The following is a 26,918-nucleotide window of genomic DNA, read 5'->3' as shown; positions in this document are numbered from 1 at the left end:
CCAGTTACAGTGCAAAAGAGCAGTGGGACTATTTGCTGCCGGCTCCTTCCCTGGGCTGCCCACACTCCCATCACAGGGCTCACTGACAGTGGTGCAGGGCAGAGTTAACACAGCAGCCCGGGGATGTCTACTCTTGAGAAGGCCTGCTGGCCGGCCGGCCGGCCCACGGCTGCTGGGCACTCTGATTCTGGAAGCATCCCCACCTCGTCTTTCCTAACCCATACAAGCGGCTCACTGCGTCCGAACAGTTTTTATCAGCAACGTGGTTTGTGCGGAACATCCCTCCCTCTGGGGGTCTGGAATCGGGGTAGCTCCAGGCAGAGGGTGTCTGCCTCACCAGCCCCCAAGCACAACCCCAGGTACTAGTCTTTAAATGAGCTTCTCCTTGGGTAGACAACATTTCACAACTTGTGTTTTCACAACTCATTGCAGGAGAAAACAAGCCCATCCCGGTGACTCCCCGGCTTTCCTTGGCGCTTCCCCACCCCCCACCCCCGCCTTTGCCCTTTGATGATTTTGCTCTGTACCCTTCCTTCCACTCCACCAAATGTAGGTCATTAATAATACACATCCTGAGTCCTGTGAGTCCTCCTAGCAAACTGCTCAACCCAGGGTTGGTCCTGGGGACCCAGTGCCAACAGTGCACCCACATATCCAGAACAGAGCACAGAAAGATAGAAAAACACGCGAGGCACTTCTATACGCTTGACTCACATTTTCATTCACGAACTCCTCCTCCAGTATTTCCTTCACTGTTTATCCCTCCCACCCCTGCCTCTCATATATCCAATTCAGGTGACAAAATGTTTCTTCTCCTAAACTGCCTATTAGCTGGATTTTACTGACAACACACAAAGAAGCAGGTAGCAAATGTGTGCACGCTCAGGAATCATAAACTTTTCTTTGAACAGAGATGATACGGATCCTTTCAAGAACACTCTTGTCGCAGCCATGACTTGTCAAAGTGGCTGCCCACATAAAAATACAAAGAGAAAACATCTCAGTTCCGTGGGGGAGGAATAGGACAAAGTGCCAAGGGGAAGGGGTCAAACCTTTAGGGAGCCAAGAAAGGACACAGATCCTTTTACTCACTACAAGGTGGTGTGGAGAGGCAGAAACTCCTCCCTCTCCATACAGCGTCTGAGAGAAAATAACATCTAGAAGCTTGAGCAATGCCTTATAAAATGGCGTCCCTGGCTCCCCCTGAGCACACGGGAGTAGAGCCTGCTCTGACCTGAAGGGGCAAAGAAGGGTGAAGGATACAGCAGGGCTTGTACATCACCAGCCTGGGAACTCAGCCCCCACGCCCCACCCGGACAAACGTTGGGATTCAAAGTCAAGAGGCTTCAGCTGCGGCCTCGGGTGGATGAGGACATTGCGCCCAGCACAGCACAGGGGCCTTGCCGGTGGGCCACAGAGGCAGTGCTCATTCCCCCCACCCCCCCACCCCCCACCCAGCATCTCCGCTGAGCCAGCTCCGGCCTGGTCTTCCCACCTGTGTGTGTCAGGGGTGTCACTTCAGGCGCCAAGAACTAACCAGGGTCTTCTGCTCTGTAGTTAGCACCATGTATTGTAAAAATAATGACAATAAATAAAAATTTTTTAAAAATCCAAAGGACCCTGTAGCAAAGTCCATGAGACAAAGTTAAGAAAGCAGAACACAGGGGTATCTTGCTCAGAGAAAATACAGTTGACAGAGATGAAGAACGTCTCAACTGGCCACTACCCGGTCTGATACTTCGCTGGGCTTGTGCCATCTGAATTTAACCTGGCGTGAAACCTTTGATTGTCCGTAGTCCCTAAAGAGTCAATTCCAGAAAGCCTCTCAGGCAAACGATTCCATACAACACATTCTATACTCATACTGCAAAGTGATACAACACATCCTCTGAAGGATGAAGATAAACTCAGATACATAGGGATATCATGGAAAGCTAGTAGTTGCTTCGCTGTAAGTCCCACACGTATGCGAATCCTCTGACAAAAGACTGTGGAACCACAAAAGAAGATCCATTCCAGTGACGCTGTACATTCTTGGTTAGCGTGTTTAACATCAGGAAAGGCCGGTCCCTTTAACTATCCATTTTCAAAACTTAATCAAGACCTGGATGGCAATCACACAGGCGTTTGCTTTATGAGAATCTGTTTTATGCATTTCCCTGTGTCAGTTCACAATACGAAGAAGTTCAATTGAAGAAAGAAAAAAAGAAAGAAAGAAAGAAAGAAAGAAAGAAAGAAAGAAAGAAAGTAAGTTAATATGCAGAACGGTGGTTAACACAACACACAGAACCAGCAGGAAGGGACACGCAGGCGGCTCCAAAGTTGCTGGTAATGGTCGATTTCTTAAACTGTGGGGTGGCTGCAGGGGTTTTACGGTTTTTCCACAGCCTGTACGATGCAGCATGTGTAGAGAAGAACAGATTATCTCACAATTAAGATTTTAACACAAAAATTTTGTCACCCGTCCCCTATGCACATATGTGTATTTAGATGGATTTTAGACTCAACCTTGTAAGCTGAATAAATTCCCACTGGGATTTTTCAATAAAACTGCGGTGAATCTGTGGACTAAAGGGGCACATCCTCAGAAATCTTATTTAAAGATGGAATTCTGGCAAGCGCCCTACCAAATGACCAAATTCAGGCTCTGTTTGTAAAGCTGTGTCGTATTTGACGGCAGCCCTTCCCACTGCCCCACGACTCCCGCTAACTGGTCTAGACCATCTCCACTAACCTGTCTCCACGCTGCACTGGTCCCTGTACTCCAACCCCAGCTCCCCGTGGTCTGCCCTTCCTCAGCAACCTCCAGGACTCCCTAGTCCCCCACACGTGCCTGTCACCTGGCCCAGCAGACTTCTCTGTACCGAACTGGGGGAAGGGCAGGCACCGTGTCCGACATGCCTACGCCCTGTGCCCCGGCACGTCTCCTGCTTCAACAACTCTTTGTCAATGAATGAATCACATAAACAAATTGGCCTTGTCCCCTTTACTTCCCGCCACCCCCTACAGATGGCCTCGTTAAAATCAGGCCAGGTCTCCTATCTCACCGACGACAAACAGTGGACAGACACACCTCAAGGGTAGGGACGCAATGATCAAACATTTTATCCTTGATAGGGAGAGACAGTGTTCTTAAAAAACAGGGGCAAAGTGCTGTCATCCCCAGCTGCAATGACACAGCCAGAATTTACTAAATATACCACATGGTACCACAAGAGAGTTTCTCAAAAACCTTAGAGGACATTCCAGCTTGCACTTTGCGGAACTGCAAGCTGACGCCGATGGCAACAGCGCCCTCTGCTGGTTCCTAGTCACGGAACCACACGCAGAGGAAATGCATCTCCGTTGAGTGGTCTCCTTCAGGAGGAAATTTGTCTTCTTACTGTGAAAACGGATGAAAGCTCAGCTCCCCACCCTCCTTCGTTTTACTCAGTCTCTTGCGTCTTGTACTAATTGTCCGGCCTCCCCAGCGAGTTATTGTCATGAACGGGAAGTGGTTCAAGGCTGCTCCCGCAAGCCTGCACAGAGGGCCCTTCCTGACCACCCCTGTGATGCCAACACTTCGAAAAGACACACGAGTCACACACATAGGAACGCGGATTCTAGAAGCATGTCACTGAAAGGTACAAATACACAGAAGCCGGCACAGCCCTGTGCTTGAGACCCACGCCCTGGAGACCGGCCTGTGCGTGAGCTACACAGACTTAGAGGATGGACCTACACGACCAGCTCCGGCCACCTCACCAATAACACGGGAGTGGAACCAGTACCCAATTCCCAAGCTCGCTATGAAGATCAAATTGAATAATTAATATAAATATAAAACGCGCAGAAAGAACCCCTAACGAGCACTCACAAGTGTTCTCTGTACACCATCATCCTTACTGAGGGCACAGTTTAGGTATAAGGAATGCATACAAAGCTTAATCAAGGTTATGCTGTTTGGAAGTAGGAGAGGGCGAGTCCTCTCTCTGAAGTTCTCCCCTAAGACGGATGGGACCTAGCAGACCTAATCCCTGGGGGTTACAATAGGCGCTCAAGGAGAGTGTACATTGTATTAGATAAGAAAGGCTGGAAGTGAGAGGGCGCTTGAGGACATGAGGGTGGAGCCATGGGAGGGAGAGAGACCAAGTTCCCCACTAACACCACCCAGAGGGCATATGCTGTCCCCTGGGTACAGACTGCGGCCCATGAGTGGCGCCCTCAAAAGAACATACCAGGAAGAGGGAGGAGATTTTATTCTCTATTTCAAATAACAGAATAAAGTTAGAAGGGCTGAAGTAGAGAGAAGAGAGGCAGAACTCTCACACCTTCATAAAATTGGGAGGGCTGTTCCTGGGGCAGGGCCCAGATCAGAGGTTGCAGGGCAAAGTCAAGCTCGTGATCACCTTTCAGTTCCTTCCTGATTCGGAGACTCCAAGATTCTGGGCATAGCAGAAAGAGCGCCAAAGAAAAATAAGAAACTCTGAAAATTAAACCACCCAAGCAGCCAACTCAAAAAGCTTGAAAAAGATCAAAACAAACCTAAAGAAAACAGGTGATTTTCTAGGAAATCATATAAATACTAAAAAATGATTCAATGAAAAGTAGAAAACCTCATTATAACCACATCAGAAGCATGTTTAAAAAAATGAAACTATAAATACTCTAATCTGTGAGTATAAATGGAAAAACACTAAATACCAAATAAGTGAAACCAGTAGCTTAAAAATAAGTATACGTACAACATGAGAAGCTTATCACAGGGGCTCCAGGGCGTTTACCATTAGAAGATACACTGATGGAATTTGCTACATTAACAGCATAAAGGAGGAAGAACCATATGATCATCGATAGTTGCTCAAAGATGGATTTGACAACTTTTAACCACCATTCCCAATTAAAAAAAAAAAAAAAAAAAATCCAACTAATTTACGAACAGAAAGTTCCTGAACCAAAATGCCTTGAATGAACACACAATCAAACCTAGAACAAACATCCCTATTAATAAAACATTTTATTAACTGCCTATCCCTATTAAGTTAGAAATAAGCCCTCATAAAGGGGAATGTGATGGTGTCTTTCAAAATTATATGTACATTCGCCCGTTGATCTAGCAGTCCTATTCCTAAGAAAGTACTCCAAAGACAAGCTGGCAAAATATAAAAGGATGTGTGAACAAGGCAATTTACCACTGTCTGTAAGAGCAGAGACTAGAAACCACAGCAAGAAACTGTTAACAAACTACCTACCTATAGTTGGTTTAAAAAGACAATGAGAAAAATCTCTCTGTCATTCTAATGAGTAATCTCCAGAATATATTACTAACGGGAAAAAAGCAAGGAACTTATATGCCTCTTTAAAAAAAACTGGAAGAAATATAAATACATTGGTGTATAGCATTATTCAGAAAAGAGCACTTAAAGGATATGCCATAGGCTGATATGAAGGGTCACCTTTGGGGGAAGGGAGAAAGCAGGGATGAAAGATAAGGATAGAAGTAAACCTCTGAACTTCCTTGTTTTATAGTTTCAGCTATAAACCATGTAAATGTGGGATGTAAATTTTTTAATGTAAAAATAGAAGCATAGCAATCCTGAAAAATAAAGAATCAACTGAAAAAAATCATTTTGATTTTATGTCATAGTGGCATTACAGCCACACAGAGAATAATTATTTTAGGAGGTTGAACCCTCTGGCATGATGTAACTTAAACCCATAAACAACCATAAAAAAAATCTTAATTAAAAGAACATTCAATGGGTTCATTACTAGTAACAATATCGTTATTTTTAAATTATTATATATTTTGATGTTGTTTGCAACAAAGACTTTTGGTGTGAGAAAAGAGATACAAGTATAATCAAAGAAGCTAATTAAAAACCTTAAAATATTTAATTTAAACATATCCATGATATGCTTCTTCACATTACAAAAATCTACAAACTTCTTAGCACTGCCTGCTGAAAACCCTAAAAGGAATAAAAACCCGAGAGCAAGGTGCATCTCCAGGATCCAGATTTTGGCTTCTAAATACCATAGTGTGGTGGGAACTAAAAGGAGCCAGAGCTCCTAGGAAAAATGGATAATTCCAGATCTGTGCAACAAATGGGTAAAATGAGCTTGAGGTCTCTTCTCATGTTAGAACACAAGCAAGCTGCCAGAGATGACTAGAGTCACGTCAAAAGAACACAGAAGAGGATGACTCATGACAGGACAATTTGCACAGCACAATAACTATAAAAGGAATAATGACTGAAAATAGACTACATTTTTCAATCCATGAGTTCACAGTAACACTACCCCCTCCCACAAAAACCTCTAAGTCATCTTTGAAGACTGTTAGAGCATTAATCACTATTCTATAAATAAAGAGAAAGGCTCAAACATGGACCCTGCCTTATCTGTACTAATTGTACTTCAGCTAAGTAAATAGTTGATAAGAGAAAACTCTTCTTTATAGAAGAATTCCAGATAATAGACACAGAAGGAATAATAGGACTAGGGAAACATCATTTTTGCAATCTCTAATAAGATCATGGATATAGGTATCCATCATTTGGTCAACATTCACGGAGAAATTTGTAATAGAAGGAGCAGGCCAAAAAAAACTGCTTAACCCACTGGGCAATCTTAACATAGTTAACATTCAGACAAATTTCTTAAAAGACACAAAATACCGAAGCTCACACAAGAAGAAACAGATAACCTAAGTAACCCCTATGTCTATAAAAGAAACTGAAACTGTAGTTAAAAACATTCCCACAAAGAAAACGCCAAGCCTTAATGGCTTCCCGAGTAAATTCCACCAACCATTTAAGGAGGAAATGCTACCAATTCTATGCAAAATCCTCCAAAAAATTCAAGAGGCAGGAGTACTTCTCAACTTATTCTATGAGATCAGGAGTGACTGAGACCAAACCCACACCAAATATTACACACCAACTGGAAGATACAATGGGAAAGAAGTAACAAAATGAAGTACTAACGACCTAAATAAAAACCAAGCAAAACTAGTATGAAGAAAATTCGGAAACACCTAAAAGACATAAAAGTATCTCTGAACAAAATGAAAAACATACCACATACTTGGATACGACAATTCAACAATAAAGGTTGTCAATTCACCTCAGGTCAATATATAGATGTGACATATTTCTAATAAAAATGCTAATAAGCATAGAAAAACCTAGATACCCTGGGTCAAAAAGCAAAGACTCAGACTAATGGAGCTGTATCAAAAGCACACAGCAGCCAGCTTGGATTAGATCCCACTGATCAAACTAAGGACAATTTTAGCCTCAAAAACAATAATGTCTATAATTATCTATAAATTATTAAATAAAGGGGCACCTGGGTGGCTTGGTTGGTTAAGTATCCGACTTTAGCTCAGGTCATGATCCCGTGGTTTGCGGGTTCGAGCGCCACACTGGGCTCTGTGCTGACAGCTCAGTGCCTGGAGCCTGCTTCAGATTCTGTCTGCCTCTCTCTCTGGCCCTCTCTGGCTCCCACTCTGTCTGTCTGCCTGTCTGTCTCTCTCAAAAATAAACAAACATTTAAAAAAGTTATTTAATAAAAAAAAAAAAATCCACAATGACACTAAACAACAAAGACAGAAAGAGAGGGAGCACACCCAAAATAATTTCCACCCACAGGAGGTAAAGATCACATCAATTTCTTAATTTGAACATTGGTGGCCAAAAGAGACAGGATTAAAGCATTTACCCTGCCACTCCAGGGGTTCACTAGTTGATGCGGGGAAGTATTTTACAAAACCTCAGCTAATAGATGTGGAAATACTGACATAATTAGAAAATCACCATTTTCTAAACTCTAAAAGAAATTGACATAGGCAGGGGATTAGTAATGGATGCTAAATCTATTGGATGAAACAATTTTGGGGAACAGCGTATTCAGAAAAGGAGTATAAAATTTCCCCTATGAAATTTATTACCAAAAATGTGAAACTTGAATCCATACAGTTCTTTACACCAAACTTCCTTCTTCCCTTTAACTTGGCTGAGGTCCCCTCCCTTCACTGCCTACTCTAGTCTCTGTCTCAGCGTTGGTAAGCATGATAATCATGGAGGCAGTACATGCAGAAGGGTGGTTTCTCTTTATTCTTACCCTGGGCAGGAGATACACTGGCTCTGTGGGCAAGTTTGCCAAGTTCCTCGGAGAAAGAAGGGAAGAAGTTTCGGGCAGGGGAAGAGGCATGGCAGGGCAAAACAGTAAGGGAAGTATCAGCAGAAAAGTTGAGTAGAGAATATTCCAGAAGGTAGAGAGATGGTGATGAGGAGCCAGAAGCTAAAGAGACTAGATCCAGCCACGGTATTTCACAAGTCCTAGAATGAGGTATGGGTCTAGGAAGACAGAGAGCCAACAGATGATCAGTTAAGAAACTATTCTTAACTCAGATATAAAAATTGGTCCCCTGTTGTCTCTAATCTTTTAACTTAATACTGAAGCAAAAACTCAATTATTTCACCTTTCTTGGTAAAGAGATTGCGAAATGTACCACACAGGTAGAAAATCCCACCGCTGTGCATATCAATATGGAGTTGGTAGCCATGCAGTCCATACTCTGGGTTGTCATCCAAAAGGGGGGTATGAGGAGGTAGCTCGTAGGGGCTAAAAAGCAAAACAAAACATACACACAGGTTTGTCAACACCAGAGACAAAATGCTTGAACTGAAAATACTCTAAAAATATCAGCATCCATTTGAACACCAGTTCCCGTCAATCCTCAAAAAGATTCCTCCCAGTCATCGTCTACACCAGGAACTCAAAAGAAACACTTTGTGCTCCTTTCACCAACTTCTCTAAAACGTCTCTAAAAATGGACAAAGGCATGAGTTCCATAGGTACCCACAAGATCGCCACAGGCGGAAATGTTTCTGGGATCTGCCCAGCGCAGCGGCTCTAGGAGGCGCCCCTGCCCCTCAGCGGTCTCAGTCCCTGGAGGACAGAGGTCACCAGAGGACAGAGCTGCTCAGCAGGAAAATGCACCAAAGAACAGACCTACAGGTCAGGAAGTCGGGCAGAAGACCCAATGCTATGACGAACCAAGTTTTATTCAATAAGAAAAACCTTACTACATAAGGTAACAAACTCAAAAGCATTCAGAGCTTTACCTTTTCAGGTAATAAAAAAAAAAAAAAAAAAAAGAGTCTGAGAGCTGTAGTGAAATGAAAAGCATATTGCCCACCTGAAGACCTGCAGATTCATGGAGAGACACACACACAGTGCCGGGCTAAGCAAACCACAACTGCAGGCCTTGCAAGATACGAAAAGGCACAAGAGTGCCAAGCACGGCAAGCACCTTGATGCACCGGAACCTTGCAGTGATGGACCCATTCTGCCCCCACTCGGCACAAAATCCTTAACCCGGAACAAAGAAAGCAAATATGTACTCACGAATAATCCAATTATTTCAGCCACAGCTAAGTAATCATGCCCGTTGGCTTGTGTCTACTGATTAAAAACAGAGTATCTTTGTAGCTATTCTCAGGATGTTCAGATGATATCAACTTCTAATCCTTCACATTGGACAAAACGTGAATAGACCCACGTGGAAATACATACACGGTGGCGGAGCCTAACGTGCTCTTCTCCACAAGCTGATGGAAATGAAGATTTGCCATAACAAAAGCCAGTTCTTCCTCCCTCTGAAAAGTTAATTAGAAAGAAGACATTTTTCAACAGAAATATTTTAATTTTTCACCAGGTCATTGTGAAGATCGCAGCACATTCATCTCACAGATAGACAGTTTCTTGTAACTGTTAAGATTACCCCGGTACCAACGCGTTCTTGCTACTAATACTTTATTACTATCCAATAAGACTTCTTTGTCAACTGACAGCAGGGCCACAATTCACCCAAACGTGCAGTGCGTGCGATACCAAAAGGATTAACAACCCAGCACTTGTGAAATATCAAAACTCTCTGCCAGGATGATTGTGACAACATACATTGTTAGTTCCAGGTTCTGGAACTACAGAGGGACGATACTGGTAAGACCCTCAAACATACGAGGGTGATGCCACAGATACGTAACATGAGTGGCATTCCATGAGGATACATTCCTCTCTTGAGAACCTGTTGACTTGACAAAGCCAGTGGGAATGAAAACATTCACCCACCAGGCTGAGCAGCAGAAAACATGACTGTAGAGGAACAGACATCCATTTCTCTCCAAGCTCACAGCCGACACTAACTGGTGTAGTTGCCCCAGAAAGGTCGACCTGAGGCACCACCCAGCAGTAGGCAGCCAGGACAATCGGACGGACCAGGGTCCTTGTAACAATGCAGGCCAGCACAGACTGATGAATCCCAGTCAAGGAAACAGCCAGCAAGCAAACTGACACCTAGGCCACAAGTCACCCTCGTGCGGCGACCACAGAGACAGTGACTGCCTCAGCAGGTTGAGAAAGACAAAGTTATGTCAAGAGAATGATGCCGTCGATCGTGGTTCCATCTAGTCATTGTTTATACACGCGTGCTGTTATCCTCAAAATCACATTTGTGAACTTCTGTCTTACAACACCCGCAGGCCAAAGCCACAGATTTCAACACATGTGTGGCGTACAGAGAAACATCACACTGGTTTGCTTTTCACTGGAGTGACTGCCCAGAAAATAACTCCAGAGGAATTGGGAAAGGATAGGCAGGTTACACTCAAGGCCACATCTACAGGATCAGAAACACAGGGGAGACTGGGTTAAACACGCAGGATGAGAGACTTGGGCAGACGCAGGCTGGGAAAGAGGAAGGAAGGAGCACGGATTGACTGGAAGGAGAAGGGGTGAGATTTCTCTGGATATGAACGGTCTAATGTGAACAAAAGCATCCAGGCAGGAACAGGTAGCTTGTCATCTACAACAGGAGAACGGAGTCGCCTCCACAGAACAAGGGGCCATTTAGTTAGAAAAGCAAAACTGGTAAGAGAGAATTAATGCCATTAGTGAAGAGTCTTCAGGACCTCACATCTGGTGTCACACACAGCAGTGAGTAAATGTGGAATGGGCAGGGAGATGGCATCACACAGGCAGGGACCCAAGTCTTACCTTCCACAGCCCCACCAGCAGGCCTGGGCACAGGCAGAAGATCCGAAGGAGTCTGTCCCCGCCAATCATGGTGGATTCGGTTAAGTTACTCAGATTGTACTTTGCAATTAAAGAATGCCACCGAGGTCTTTGAACATCCATGCCAAAGAAAGGAAGGAGAGAAATGAGCTTTCACACCTGCGGTTATCAATTCTCTTGAGTGTATTTAAAAGTACTTTTGAAGAGCATGCTAATAACGTGCACCTTGTTAATGAACGGTGTGTTGAGGGTCAGGGGATGCAAACCATTCATGTAAATAAAAGGAAAATGGATACACCCAAATTTCTCGCCCAACTATGTTTCTTTCCCCTGCTCCTCACTCTTAGTGTCAACTCAATGGCCCAGTCAGAAGTGGAAGAACCATGAGGGTGAGGAACAATCATCTTCTGCTCTCCTCCCCTCAGAGCCCAGCACAATGCTACAGTCAAAAGTAGATTCTCGGGGTGCCTGGGTGGCTCAGTCGGTTAAGCGTCCAACTTCAGCTCAGGTCATGATCTCGCGGTCCGTGAGTTCAAGCCCCACGTTGGGCTCTGTGCTGACCGCTCAGAGCCTGGAGCCTGTTTCAGTTTCTGTGTCTCCCTCTCTCTCTGACCCTCCCCCATTCATGCTCTATCTCTGTCTCAAAAATAAATAAACGTTAAAAAAAAAAGTAGATTCTCATATGTATTGTAACTGTATGTATCCCTAATTAAGGAAACTAAGGCATAAGCAAAGATGAAATATTTTTTAAGTGACAAAAAAGAGCAGGTGGTCTCAGTAGGCTCTTGGAAGCAGATATATATACCTTTTAAAGCTATTATCAAGGATAACTCAGAGAGAGTGAAAATTTTAATACTGGAAAACGAATTTAGTCCAAAACCCTGAGGATTTTCATGGAGGAGATCCACTGTGAACTCTATATTAGAATTACTATCTGAGAGTAAGTAATAACTCAGATGTGTAAGGAAACACAACTCTGCTATTCATCATGAGATTTAAAAAAAAAAAAACGAATGAAACATTCTAGAAGCACTATAATGGTAAACATAGATGTCCTTTCCAAGGACCTAGAGATAGTTCAGGAAATTATAAAGGAGATGAGATCTTAATGGTCAATTAGCATAGCTCAGCATTGAGGAAAGTCCCTAAGGAGCTGCGGCCACATGGCATCCAAGCGTTCTCCTCCAGGACCCAAGACACACACTGGCAGGAGACAGGTATTCAAATGTTCATTAAGTAAAAGAATCAGAAAACGAAGGACTTCAGCTGTTTCAAAGTGGAGGCATGGGGGTGGGAGGAAGACCTGAAGCTTCCAGACTACCTTGGTTCCTCCCTCAATTTTCAAAGGACTTTTGGCACAGAAAACTACACTGGCTGGGGGATGTGGTCAGTGAACATGCGTGTGACATACGATCTCAAAGTATACTCCGCATAGACAGAATACACTGGGAGGAAGCCACACGGTTAGGAACAGGAGTCTGGCATCAGGGAAACCGGAGTTGAAACCTTAAAGCCAACCCTAAGGTGCTCAGAAATGGTAGTCCTTGCCACCATGATTCTCAGTGCAGACAGACAAGGTCGGGCTGAGGTGTGAAAACCCTCCTCTTACACTCTTCAATGTGTTCTAAGTAGGGACAGTCGCCATGGCCCAAGAGCCGTTCAAGCAGACTCCACAGAGAGCAGGCTAAGTCCCCACATGCCTTGACCTCACAGGCTAAAGAGAGAGAAACTAAGGCTGATACCTACTCAACATTCCTCCCAAATCTGGGGAGGTATAGCATAAACCACAGAACGGAGAACATTTCCAGAACAGAAAATTTAATGAGCTGACTAGAAAGGTATAAATTACAGGGAAATTCAAACTGCAAATTACACAAATAAGGCTTTCACTGTTCTTGAAAAAATCCTCATGGAGGAAACAAAACAGACCCAAATAACCAAGTTTTTCCTCTGCTGTCACACAGATGCACACGACGATTTGTACTTCTGCGTGATAAACACATTCGCTTTCAAACTTGCAATAAAAGAGCCCATCAAAACAAATTCCCAAAAAACACTTCTAAGTGTCTCTTGTCCACAGTTTACCAAATGCTGGCTGAAGTCCACTGAGTTTTAATGGAAACAAATTACATTAAACCAATTTTCCCAATGAATTCTAGCATTTGTCACCGCACAGAATCCAGTATTCCCGACCTGGATGTCAGTTGTCAGGAGCACAGCATCTGTAACCGAGCCTCACTGTTCAACACCATCCACTGCGTCTTCCGTGACCATCTTAATTGCATATAAACAATGCTTAACAATGTTGTCCTAATGCATATAAACAATACTTCATGATATGCCAAGTGACATACTGTTCAGTCAAATTATATATATACAGAGATTATAGACTGATTCTCCAAACGTAACTTCATAGTGCATAAAACCTAAATACTGCATTGGAAACATCTAGTGTCCATCATGATACCATATGCAATTTCAGAGATTTATCCAAATAGAGGTCCCATTTAAAAAAGTAAACAAGCTTCCAGGGTGCCGGGGTGGCTCAGTCGTTTAAGCGTCCAACTTCAGCTCAGGGCATGATCTCGCAGTTTGTGTGTTCGAGCCCCACGTCAGGCTCTGTGCTGACGGCTCGGAGCCTAGAGCCTGCTTCGGATTCTGTGTCTCCCTCTCTCTCAGCCCCTCCCCACTCACACTCTGTCTCTTTCTCTCTCTCTTAAAAATAAATAAACATAAAAAAATTTTTTTAAGTAAACATGCTTCTAAAATACCTTCAGTAATATAATCAGGGAAGATAATTCACATGTTATCCTTCGTAGCATTAAGGCTATTTTCAGAATACGATAAAACCTGGCTTCACCAACACTAAGAAGTGAAACGCCCTCACACTCCCAGCATGACAAGCAGAAGCACGATCACTGACACGATCCTCAAAGGACCAGCCCCAGATTGCAGAAGAAAAACAAGGTCCTGGTTACCAAGCTGCAAAAATGAGTCCAGGGTCCAGGGAAGCCATTAAGGAAAGCTGTCCTGCCATGGACGACACCTGCCATCACAAGGACACGGGTGAGAGAAGCCACAGGTAGAGCCACAGCGCACGGGCTGGCAGAACAGTGACGTGGTAAATGCACTGCAATGTCGAGGATGGAGGGCCGTGGAGAGGGCCGCTGAGGGCAGGAAACCAAGCCTGGAGAAGGCAGCTACAACCCGTGTTTTCCATGTGTTCGGTGTAAAGCTGCACCTGCTCGCTCGGGAAGTCAGGACGCCGCAGCCGGCAGCATCTAGCTCTTAGGAGAAAGTGACTAATGGCGAGAAGAGTGAGCAGGACGGACTTCGAATACACGTGGACGCAGCACAGAGCCCCTCAGGACAGAACACAAGGACACACAAATCTGACTGATGCCCCTTCTGGTCTTCACAGCAGCCACACGTGCTAAATACTCGTCGCCATCGTCATCATCACCCCATTTCACACATGAGAAAACTGAGGCACAGAAAGGCTGAGCTACTTGCACAAGGTCACACATCTGGTCAGTTCAACAGAGAGGCACATAAAAATAACTAAGCAGTACTGTATGTCCTAATGTTTAAACTATGGTTACTGTACCATTTACTAAAAGAAAGATATAATAGTTTTTCTTATTTTTTTAATGTTTATTTATTTTTGAGAGAGAGAGAGAGAGAGAGAGAGAGACAGAGCATGAGTGGGAGAGGAGCAGAGAGGGAGACACAGAATCCAAAGCAGGCTCCAGGCTCCGAGCTGTCAGCACAGAGCCCGACGTGGGGCTCCAACTCACAGACCACGAGACCATGACCTGAGCCGAAGTTGGACGCTCAACCGACTGAGCCACCCAGGCTCCCCAGATATAATAGTTTTATATAACTTTGATTCAAAATGGTTAAAACTAAAAAGCTCAAAAGGTTAGCTATCAATCACCTAGGAATTCTGTTAACTAGAACATTATTCTCTTTGTTAACTAGAATATTATTCTCTGTTACAGACAACCGAGATATGAGGAACTTAAATTTAGATCTAATCATAAATGTGATGAATCCATTCTTTTTCTCTTCTGTAGTGATCCAGAATGCAAGAGAAGTCTTGAAGATGCAATCAAATTAAAATACACTGGCGGTATCTTTAAATTGCAAGAATAGTAACAACTGAGACAGCCGGGTGCCTCAGCTGGTCGGGCATCGGACTCTTGATTTCAGCTCAGGTCATGATGTCACAATTCATGAGTCGGAGACTAGCGGTGAGCTCTGTGGTGACAGCACAGAGCCTGCTTGGGATTCTCCCTCCCTCTCGGCCCCAGTCTGCCCCTCCTGCGCATGCACACGTGCTCTAATGAATAAATAAACATTTTTTTAAAAAAGAATAATAACAACTAGTATTTACATATAAGATGTTCTCACCCAAAGCTTCTGTAGAATTAATACTTACCCATTTTTGGAGGGGGTTTTAGACTGGTCCATAAAAACTGGCGTCACACCACACAAATCTAGGGTTGACAATGTGGCCAGCCGTGGCCAAGTTTTGCCATACCACATAATCGTCACTGATGAGTCATTTATGGAAAGGTCAATGTGCTCCATGATGTATTCTTTTCCATTTTTTTCTCTCAATATAATTACCCAACCTAAACCAGATATTCTGGAGAAAGAAAAGCTAACAATGTTGGCCTCATTGCAGAAAGAAAAAATGCTAAAGTCAATTTCATGTATCATCTCTAAAGTATCTAGTTCCTGAAAAGCCAAAGCCAAAGTCCTCAGAAAGTGCCTGACACAAAGTTTCATTCCGTCAATGGTCCTCTCTTTAGACTTTTTCTCCTCACCTAACAAACACTCATTGAACATTTACTGTGTTCTCGGAACTGGCAATACATACATGAGACAAAGTTCTTCCCAGAAGGAAGGACGCATTGGATGCTCTTGCTTTACTGCAGCAGATGACTAGGTGATTTCTGCTTTTCATGAACACATCAGACCGTTTATGTGAAATAGGAAAACACTATATAACTCATGGACGCACAGAAACACAGGAAAATACCAAGAGACAGTCCCCTCACGGTATAAACCGCACGTATGTCCTTAAATGTGCAATACTCTGAGCTCACACCATCACTGTTTCTAAAGCAACACACGTGCAGATGTTAACAGCCCCCTCGAGCACCCGGCGTGCCCATAGCTCGGGGGGAAGCTGTGTACCTGACGGCCTCCTTGGTCTTCACCGGCAGGCCCGTGTAAGGGTTCACAGGCTTGAGCACCTGGGCGAGCGCCGCTCTCACACGTGCTCTCTGCTTTGCAATATACTCTTTCTTCCAGTACCCAGCTTCTTTATCCTTAACCGACAGCACGTTCACAGATCCAGCGGTCTTCTCCACCCAATTAACTTTCCAATTAGATCTTTTAGGTGAAAAGGCCGCTGAATAGATCCTGATCCAAAGAAAACTGGGGGAGAAGAGGAACGTCGTTAACTAAAAGACACAGTCATGTGCCTGCAGAAGTGACATGTTAAATCAGAGATGCACAATCGTTTGTAACTAGTCCAACTCCATGAACAAAGCAAACTGAACACTGACAGTCATTCACGTGTTAGAGCGAACCGTGGTTTGAGGGGAGTGTCCCAGATCCACTGACCCCAGAAATCTGTACGAAAAGGAAAAGCTTGTTGCCCCCGGTCAAGTTAAAATGAGTGACCTCATGTCATTTGACATCATCCAAACCACTGCCTTCCTACAGTAATCACTGAATAAGGGATTACAGAAAAATAACAAAGTGACTCCTATTGTGTTATTTTAAATACGTACACTTCTTAAAAGGTTGGAAAGGAAGTATATGTACATACACACACAGAGAAATGCCAACAGCAACGGAACCGTATGTTCCTTTTCCACGTTTTAATTTTTCTACAATGAGCATGCAACGTTTGCACAAAGAGAAGAAAATGAAAAAATTCCCTGCATGATGCAAAAAATGAAGAAAACCAGTTAATATTTTTTGTGCAGTGTTGAGCATCACTGGAGCACTTTGTAAACATTAACTACTTTAATCGTCAACAAACCCATGAAGTAGCTACCATTATTGTCCCCCCCCCTCGGCAGATAATGTCATGAGGCCCAGTGGGAAGTGATCTGGCCCGGGCCAGCCCGTGTGTGCCGAGGAGACGGAGACCCAGGGTTGCACCGACGCAGCCTCAACCAGAGCTCACGGACTCACGCCCTGTGCTTCCCAGCCTCCTCAGTCACAGAGAAATGAACTCAAGGAAACCAAGTAATTTATCCAAATTCGAGAGCCAATCAGCCACAAGGCTGAATTCAAATTCAGCCCTGACCCACAGCCTGTGTCCCTCCCGCTCATCACACCCAGATGAGACGTCACAGGAGCAGTGGCGGTTAGCAGGGGCCAAGGTGAGCCTAAGGCACCTCTCTCGATGCTCTTCTTCAGGGGAAGAAACAAACTTCTCTTAGGGGAAACTGAGACAGGGGCTCAAATCAATTTCCTACTATAAAAGGTGAGCTGTACATAAGTAAGTGTAATTACTTGCTAATTCATGTCTCCACATTTCTATTTAGTGCAGTGGGACGGAATGGCCAATGGCCAAGAGGCAGCTGGGAGAAGGCAATGCCCCTGCAGAGGAGGTCCAGACGAGATGCCAGGGCACTCTGGAGGTTCCTAAGTGCTCGGGTCACCCAGCAGTAACCACAGCGGCAAGGGGCACTTCTCAGACATTCGACCTGCAGACGTGTCCCCTTGATCCAGGTCGGACGTGGACTTTCCATCAAACTCATTTTCTATCAAACGCATAATCAGATCCCTACTGACATCACTCTCTAGTATGCATTTTCAAATCATTTCTCACCCCACAAAATCATTTCACACCAAGCTTTCTGCCTTAAGGTATTTCTCAGTTCAGAAATTTCTGAGTTTTCGTACGTGAGCTAAGAGTTGCAAAATGACAATTCTTTGAGTACATCTTAGGTAAATCTGAAACCGTTTTGCCAAAATCCCTTGCGTAGGCAATTTTTAAAACTCCCTTTACGTAAAAACTTGTTCATATTTTCTTCAAAGTTTATTTTACTCATCATTTTACTCCACATAAGTGTTCCCAAATCTCTCACATCAGCACCACATGAACTGCAGCTGACTCTATTCTTGTCTGTGGGCCCGCACTTGCAAACTACAAAACACAGTGCCTGGAGAGGACACAGAGCGGGAGCCCCACACACCTTCAGGTACAGCTACACCTGACATCTGTGCGAAGAGCCACTTACACACCATTATCTTACTGCAGTTACCGTAGCGAAGTCCAAAAAGAACATCCCGTAGAATTAAAATACTGTGCAGACTGTACTGCTTATTCATTTATAAAACAAAAATGTCAGGCCTAAGATGCTTTTAACAAGTACTCAAAATCCAGACACATTCATTTCTTGATCACCCAATGCCCCGTCCTGTTAAAGAAAAAAAAAAGAAAGAAAGAAAGAAACTAAGGTGGATTTGAGGACAAGAGCATATTTAGCTATTCTGACTACCAGTCAGGCACAGAACAACTTCAATCAGACAAGTTGTTGACAAAATGGGGCCAATTTAACGTTCTGATAAAGTGTTTCGCAGAGTGCTGGAAAATAAAAGCCCCACGTGATGATCCCAATCCAGCCTGAACAAGTTTCCCCCTTACCCCCACGCAGGCGGAGCCTGGAGCTCAGGTTGAGGGAGACAATACCCGCAGGGAGGGAGCAACCTCCCCCCATGTAAGGGGGGCATCGGGGAGACCCCAAGCCTCCAAACAGGTCTCGCCATAAGTCATCAGTGTAACTGGCTACTGTAGGCACTCCTGCCCTCTCCAGAAGTAATGCTTAGAAAATACCATTCACTGTTGACAAACACTTGTTTACCAGTTCAGTCGTCAACATGCCCTTTTTGAAGTCTCACTATAAAATCAGACTATGACTCTCTTAAAAATAAAATTCAATGTACACAATTAAGGTACTTCCTTTAAAAAGAAAACAAACATGAGGATAATTCCATCAGAAGCCCAGATTTTTAAAGGACAACCCCCAAGAAAGTGGGGCAGGCATGTAATTAATAACAAAAGTATGCAAGGAATATTACTAGAGGTGTGGCCCAAATCCACTGGAACGCCCAGAGCCTGTACCTTCTGGGCCTATGAAGTTCAGTGGGAAAAGGGGATATTTAGAGATACTAAGCAATTTGTAATCGATCACCTTATCCAAGCGATTGAAGTTCTATCCTTAAATAAAGTAAGAACCCTCCAAAAAGCTACAGTTTGGGATACTTGATCTCTCTCATGAAAAATGCCTTACTGCACTTTGCTTTGGTGAAATGTCTTCACCTCTTATAAAGAGTCATTAAGAAAGAGACACAAAAAATCACTCTACGTCCATTCTAGAACTACTATCAAAAACATGCTTATTTGCCTTGAACCCACTTGTGTGGGTATGGACACAGACAGAGAGATTCTTCCACAGAGGAGACAACAGCTACCCCAATAGCAAGTTTGATCACTTTCAGTTCATGCAAAGACACTCTTTTTTTTAAGCAAATAAATGCGAATCTCATTTTTCATTTATCAAATATCATTTGACCACTTACAGTATTAGACATGTTCCATCTATGTCTAAACACACTTTTGAAATTACTTTAAATTTCAAAAAATGGTTAAAAAGGTCTTACTAGTTTTCATGACTTCCATCAACATGCCATCAAAAGATGATAGAGAGATTTGGTTTTCTCCTTACTTGTCATTGGCCAGATGATAAAAGCGCCTATTCACACATCCCGTACACAGCAGGGTCACAGCATCCAAGTTGGAAAAGATCTTCAGCAACACTTCTGAAGGCATGCTGAGAGAGGGGAGGAGATCGGAGAGGTGGGCAAACACATCAGCTAGAAGTTACCCACAAAACTGGCTGTTCATCTCCAGACAGAAGGTGACTGGCACCTGTCCCATACAAGAGGCTAACTGCACCCCTGCCTTCCCGTTTTCTCAACTGAAATGTTCTGGCTACCACAGTCCTCGTGACATAAACGAATCCAGAGACCCAAGGGTACAGGAACCTAACTTCCTTGGCATGTTAACCATATTCACACGCTGTGAATCAACACGCAGGTTTCCCTACCTCCCTCGTGAAAGTATGCATCATCCCTTGGTGAGATAGAAGGAAACAAGAGAAAAAGAATGCATTCTTAGCTATTAAGAAGAAATAACACAGAATCCTCCCCCTCAAAGAAGAGACTGGAATAGGAAATACCAGCTTCTTTTCTACCTAGCCCATACCCCCCTCACCCACCCTTCTTCCTTCATATCCTCATGCTCCAGACCTTCCTCCGGGGCTTTCCAGAGAGTTCAAGCCCCAGAAGATTTTCTGAATTCTCTCTTCCTTTTTTCCCATTTATTGCCTAAATAAATTACATTGAGGTGCATTCTCAATATCCCATTCTCAATATTTCTATGATCTTACACTGTTACAAAACACTGAGAGAACCAGAAATTATCTAGAAAGCCTTACCGATATTACGAAGTCAGGAATGGGCACGTATGGACCTCAGGCAGAAAAAACAACAACAAAAACCAAAAGAAAGCTAGCGAACACTGTTGGGGTGAGGGGTGGGGACCTCAGGATAAAGAACTGAGGCAGGAAACCCTTTGGACAATTTAGAATGGCTGCCCATACTCTGCCCTTGTCATCTCAACTATTTTAAATTTTTAGATTGTGATGAAAATCGTTATCAAATGTTTCACAGGGAAATAATCAGTCCTAAAATCCTGATAATACTGAGAATGGATGGGGGGGGGGGGGTCCTCAGAGGCAAGAGGACAGGCACGAGACATAACTGGCCCGTGTCACTAACCGGAGCTATCCCTACTCAGAAGCTTCAGAGACTCCCTGAGAGTTTAAGCAAGCAGTTTTGCTCAGGGGTTCATTAAATCCCTCCCCCCAAATGAAACCCCTTCTATTCAGAGTCAATAAATTAGACACTTTTAGAGAGAAGGCAAAGCTGCAGGAAAACACGTTCTGTGACCATCTGGATTGCCCACTGCACAGAGTTTTCACATTTTGACTCAGTGATTTCACAAAAATTCATGGTTATCATTTTTTAAGTAATTATAATTCAAAGAATGTAGATTTGGGCTTAAAGAAAACATCTTAGAGAGGCACCCAGCAAATCTTATCCAGGAAAAATGATTTAACTGAACTAAAACCCTAGTCACTCTCCTACCCGGCAGACAAACTTAATGAAGGGGTGCTCTCCCCGTACCTGCCAGAAAGCAGAAAACCTCCACTTTACAGCTAGCACAGTTGGGATCAAAGCCATTCTCAATTATGGTTCATAAGGTTTCCTCAAAGCTGGTACAATCACTGTCCATGCCCATACCGGGTCACTTTCTGCTGGATTCTAATCATTTCACACTGCAGGGGCAGAGGTGCGGGGGGATGGGGAAGGAGACGAGGAAGGTGAGAGGAAAAGAAGCTCAAAGTGTCAGAGCATAGCATCTGGTACTGAGAAGGTCCTCAAATATTTGATGGATGCATGAACCGAATGAATATTTGTTCTGTTTCCGTATCAGATTATTGTATGACAGACTGTGTTCTCAGAGTACAGGCTTTAAAGCTTAAATTGCCGTCTGTAATTAACTATCCTTTTTGGTTTTCACTTCTTTTTTAAAACACACTAAAAGTATGTTCCCTGTTTGCTGAGTTGTAATATACTACTGAAAGCCCAAAACTTGGGGGGCACCTGGGTGGCTCAGTCCGGTGAGCGTCCAACTCTTGGTTTCCGCTCAGGTCATGACCTCCCAGTTCATGAGTTCAGGCCTCACATCAGGCTCCGAGCTGACAGTGCAGAGCCTGCTTGGGATTCTCTTTCTCTCGGGCCCTCCCCCATGCTCACTCTCTCACTCTCTCTAGCTTTCTCTCTCTCTCTGAAAATAAATAAACGTAAAAGCCCAAAATTTGCAATCACCTAACTTAGCTTTGAACGTGAATTTGGCAATATGCACACTATGCCAGCCCTACCTCCTCCGCTGTCAACATCTACAGTGACGCCCTCGGTCCCGCCACAATGCTTAGCACAGAGTTGGTGGCCCATGTCAGTAGTACAAATCCACGGGCACCTCAGCAGCAATTTCAAACAAGTAGCTCCAAACAGAGACTGCACGGATCTCCTTGCGGAAGTGAGCGGGCAGAACCTTGCCAGCCTGGGTTCCCAGAGCACTGAGGGCGAAGAACCCCAGAGCCCAGGCCCCTGGAGCTTTTAGAAGAACACGCTTTAATCCTCTTTCCCCCTTTCCAAGGGTCTTTACCGACTAGCAGTGAGTAATTTTGAAGAACATTTTTTAAAAAGGAACATTTCCTTGTCACTTGTTAGAAGTTCACTTCATAAAACCAGCCTAATGATGACAGTGGTGACAGGCTGATGACTCACAGCAAACGCTCCACGTTGTGCTTCCGTCCTCCGCAATTCTATTCTCAGCTCAGAACAGCCGCTTGGTACACATGCACCGAAACTGTCTCTGACGGCCCCGCCCCGAGAGCCCGCCCCGGGGAAGCGGCCACGTGCCGCGACTCACCTGTCCAGGGACACAGACCGCTCAGCCGTGGCCTCGGCTCGGAGCCTTCCCCGCCCGGCGCACTGCCGCAGGCTAGCACGTGCGAGAGAGAGCATGGAAAAGTCAAATTCCAATGAGAGGTGAACAGCGCAGTCCTCTCTACAAAACTGTAAGGGATTCATAAACTTCGTACACAAACTCACTGTACAACTACACGGATGGAGAGAGGGCGGTGAAACATTCAGTGTCCTGGGTAAACCTGGAAACCGGACTTACTCCGATGTGTTTTAAACATAAGACTCAATACTTGCTCTTATAGGCTGCCAGCCTATCAAAGAGGGGCTGTAAGACTTATTGAATGTAATAAAAGGATAAAAATAAAACATATCAATAAGCCAGTTTCAACCATACAATAGCACCAACAGGTTAAGAAATACTTTAGGTCTGTGAACCACAAGTACCCAGACATCTACAACTTGGCTGGTCTTGGAGGGACAATGACTGGCCGCAACCCTCGCTCTGGCGACCACGGCCACAGAAACACCAAATACTCATGCACATGATTTTTTCCACATTTTAAATATCCCACATCCAGTGAAATATATTTTAACTGGCCATCTTTCTGTCTTAGTGGTATGAAAAATAGTAAATAATATAATCAATAGCTTTTAAGACTCAATGAAATAAGGTATATTTCACACAGTTCTTTTCAGAAGTTACTAATGTAAATTTGTATTAAAGTCAGCCCTCCAGGGGCGCCTGGGTGGCTCAGTTGGTTGAGCATCCGACTTCGGCTCAGGTCATGATCTCGTGGTTTGTGGGTTCGAGCCCCACGTCGGGCTCTGTGCTGACAGCTCAGAGCCTGGAGCCTGCTTCGGATTCTGTAACTCCCTCCCTCTCTCCCCCTCCCCAACTAGCACTCTGTCTCTGTACCTCAAAAAATAAAATTTAAAAAAAACATTAAAAAAAATCAGCCCTCAAAATGAGCACTACTCAACAGCAGCCTGGCAGGGATCTGAAACACCCAGAAAGGTATGGAGCCCACAGCCTTCAGCTTCCAGGCAGCAGCCCACAGACAGAGCTACTGGTGGATCTGCTATTTCTCTTGGAAAGGTCTGGAAGCTGCTTCTTTACCACACACACACACACACACAATTATTGGCCCACCTCCCACCCAGCATGTGACTCAAGTCTAGAGTGTACGTTCCATATGCTCAGTTCACTAATGCCATTGCTCTCAGTACATACTTTGTTCACCAAGAGTTGAACACCCCCATTTTTCTACCAACTGGTTCCCTGGATACATGTGGATTAAAGATCAAAAAGGATATGGGCAATAACTGGGGGCAAAATGAGGGTCACCAGAACTTGGAAGGGAAGCCAATAATCTCTCTGGAAGTGGAAGAATGAAAGCCCCATGGAAGGACCCGAACAAAGGAGGGTTCTAGACCACAGGCACAGCCTGCTCCAGGAGGCACAGGGGGCGGATTGCCCACAGCTCGCCCGCTCGGATGGAACCACCGTGGAGCTGGCGCGCCAACACCTGCACATCAAACTGCCCGATGACTCCCCGTACGTTTCCGAGCAGCCAAAGAATCCATCTGTCTTCCCTTTATAGGTTTTTCTCCTCAGAAACAGCATAACGGCTGGCACATGATAAGCCCTCAGCAAACACGAGCTAGCTTCCGCATGCCTGCACCTCAACCTAGGAGAGGTGGATGCTATGAACCTTTTCAGATCCCGGACGGTGACAAATTCCCCGAGGTGAAAACATGCTGGCTACCCAGCCTCCCCACTCCAGCTTCAGCAAAGCACATTCAATGTGCCTTCTGTCTTATCTGACTTCTAGCCCGTGAGTTCTTGGGAGCGCAACAAGTTAGGCAGACCGGTGGTATCCACTCTGTGCTCTGCACAAGAGGGAGAGAGAGGGACAGAAGAGGTCCTAATTTGGAAAACTCTGCAACACCCTCCCCCTTTAATCACAGAATTCTGCCTGTGCAATACATTTTGGTACTTCTGTTGAAAGTACTATTTAAGCAAAGATCTCCACGACAGAAAAGCTTCACCTCCACTGACCCGGCTCTCACGTAGTAATAAGGGGTGAAACACGATCTCCTAATTGTATTAGTTTCCTAGGGCTGTCTTAACAAACTACCTCCAAATAGGTGTCTTAAAACAACAGACTTATTGTCTTAAAGTCCTAGAGGCCGAGAGTCCAAAATCAAGGTGTTGGGAGGGCCATGCTCCGTCCAAAGTCTCTAGGGAAGAACACTTCCTTGCGTCTTCCAGCTTCTGGTGGCTGCTGACAATCCTCAGTGTCCCTCCCTTAGCTTGTGGCAACTAAGATGACTAACTCTAACCTTTCTTCCGTCTTTACCCAGCCACCTCCCCAGTGTGTGTGTATCTCGTAAGGACGTCAGTCACATTTGACTTAGGATTCACCCTAACCTACTATGTCCTCATCTAATTACATCTGTAAAGACCCTATTTCCAAATAAAATCAGATCCTGAGTTCTGGGCGGACATGAATTTGGAGGGCACCACTCAACATAATACACAATTTTTAAACATACACATTTCAAAATGATTTAAAAGCACTCCTTATTTTAAGTGGTTAACTTCTTATGATTCTATACCAACCTGTATTACGTACTCAAAGATCGAATATCTTTAGTGGACACAAGTCTCTAACACAACAGCTTTAAGTAAAAGGAATTTCTATTACCCCGCCATCAAATAGTACTATCTGCCTGGATTCACCAGCCGGTGACCCTCAGACCTCTGCCGGTATGAAAAGTCACACCAAGAAGTCTGAAGGCCTATTTACACACACTGTGTGAAGACTGAGAAATGCTTCTTTACCTTCAATGAATACTGCTGGGGCCACTCAAATACAAATTTGTTTAAAAGCATTAGTGAATTGATAACAGCTTTTTGCCATACATACGTCTTCAATCAACAAATGTCGAAAAAATAAAATAGAACCTATTACCCTAGGTCCTTTCCAAGGGGATTGAAGAGAAGTAAATTAATACGCTGGGTCGATCCATTTCAATCTAGCAAATTGGCAAGGACCAAATAAATGAGAACGTCTCCTTCACTGCTGGAAGCATAAATTGGCACAAACAGTATGAAAAGCCAAATCTGGTAGTGTTCATTAAGATCTTTAAAAGGCACATGTATTGTTTTAAGCCAGGAATTTCACTTGTACGAACACATCCCAAAGCAAGTAGATGAGCCCAAAATGCTACTCAACAAAGCCCATCTCAGAGTTGTCTGCACTGAAATTCTGCCAGAAACAGCACAGAGATTGGTTAAATAGCATGGCCTCCATACAGTTAACAATGTCCAGACAATTAAAATGGGCAGTTTCAACACAGGTGAAAGTGTCCGAGATAGAAATAGGCTCACAGGGCCTTCCAGACGTCTGCACGGCCTGTCCCCTCAGCCCCTTCCAGTATTCACACACACGTCACCATTTCCCGGAGAACTCCTTTGGCCATGCTGTCTAAAATCCCAATCCAGGGGTGCCTGGGTGGCTCGGTTGGTTGAGTGCCTGGACTCTTGATTTCGGCTCAGGTCAGGATCCCAAGGTCATGGGATCGAGCCCCACATCCTGGAGCCTGCGAGTCTGCTTGAGATATTCTCGGTCTCCCTCTGCCCCTCTCTGCCCGTGTCTCTCCCCCACTGTGTCTCTCCCTCTCAAAAAAATAAAATAAAAAACTCCAATCCATACTACACACACACGTACACTTCAGGCCCCCTCCTGATTTTTTTCCCTCGGCACATAACACCACCCAGCACTACACATTTTACTTGTCCACTCTGCTCATTATCACTGGAATTGTAAGCTCCATATTGGCAGGTCTTTCGTATAAGTTTTGTTCACTACCAACGCTTCAGCTCCCACAACATGCCTGGCATACGGAAGGTATCTACCTGCTAAATTAACAACATATCAATTTAAAAAAATCAGGTTATATCAAGATACACTACATAATCATATTTTTCATATTTCTCTCTTAAAAGTAAACACACACAAAGAAAAAAGGTCTGGAAGGAAAGACAAAATGGCATTAACCAGTAGTAAGTATGACTCAAGGATTACAAGGTTTTGAGGTGGTGGTTGATTTTTTCTTAAGTTTATTTATTCTGAGAGAAAGAGAGACCATGAGTGGGGTGGGGGGCAGACAGAGGAGAGAGAGAATCCCAAGCAGGCTCCTGGCTGTCAATGCAGAGCTGGATGTGGAGCTCAACGAAGGGCTCGATCCCATGACCCTAG

The 26,918-nt window shown here is 44.3% G+C and overlaps 1 protein-coding gene across 5 annotated transcripts in view; it reads right to left on the bottom strand.

Annotated features, from left to right (window-relative positions):
- FBXO15 (F-box protein 15) overlaps positions 1–26,918 on the bottom strand; it is a 52,449-nt gene that overhangs the window by 22,188 nt on the left and 3,343 nt on the right. For 2 of the 5 annotated variants that reach the window (XM_058691811.1, XM_058691815.1), the window contains exons 2-8: positions 22,658–22,729; positions 19,824–19,928; positions 16,270–16,512; positions 15,506–15,715; positions 11,047–11,173; positions 9,565–9,647; positions 8,468–8,610 (exon numbers count right to left, since the gene is read on the bottom strand). In XM_058691811.1, coding sequence (XP_058547794.1) covers positions 8,468–8,610; positions 9,565–9,647; positions 11,047–11,173; positions 15,506–15,715; positions 16,270–16,512; positions 19,824–19,928; positions 22,658–22,729 — 983 coding nt within the window. Of the gene's footprint in view, positions 1–8,467; positions 8,611–9,564; positions 9,648–11,046; positions 11,174–15,505; positions 15,716–16,269; positions 16,513–19,823; positions 19,929–20,204; positions 20,235–22,657; positions 22,730–26,918 lie in introns of those variants that run through there. The other 3 variants (XM_058691813.1, XM_058691814.1, XM_058691812.1) reach the window with 3 other exon arrangements.

Source organism: Neofelis nebulosa, chromosome 11 (assembly GCF_028018385.1).
Source record: "Neofelis nebulosa isolate mNeoNeb1 chromosome 11, mNeoNeb1.pri, whole genome shotgun sequence".
Taxonomy (NCBI): Eukaryota; Metazoa; Chordata; class Mammalia; order Carnivora; family Felidae; genus Neofelis; species Neofelis nebulosa.
This window is presented reverse-complemented; position numbering and strand designations above follow the sequence as displayed.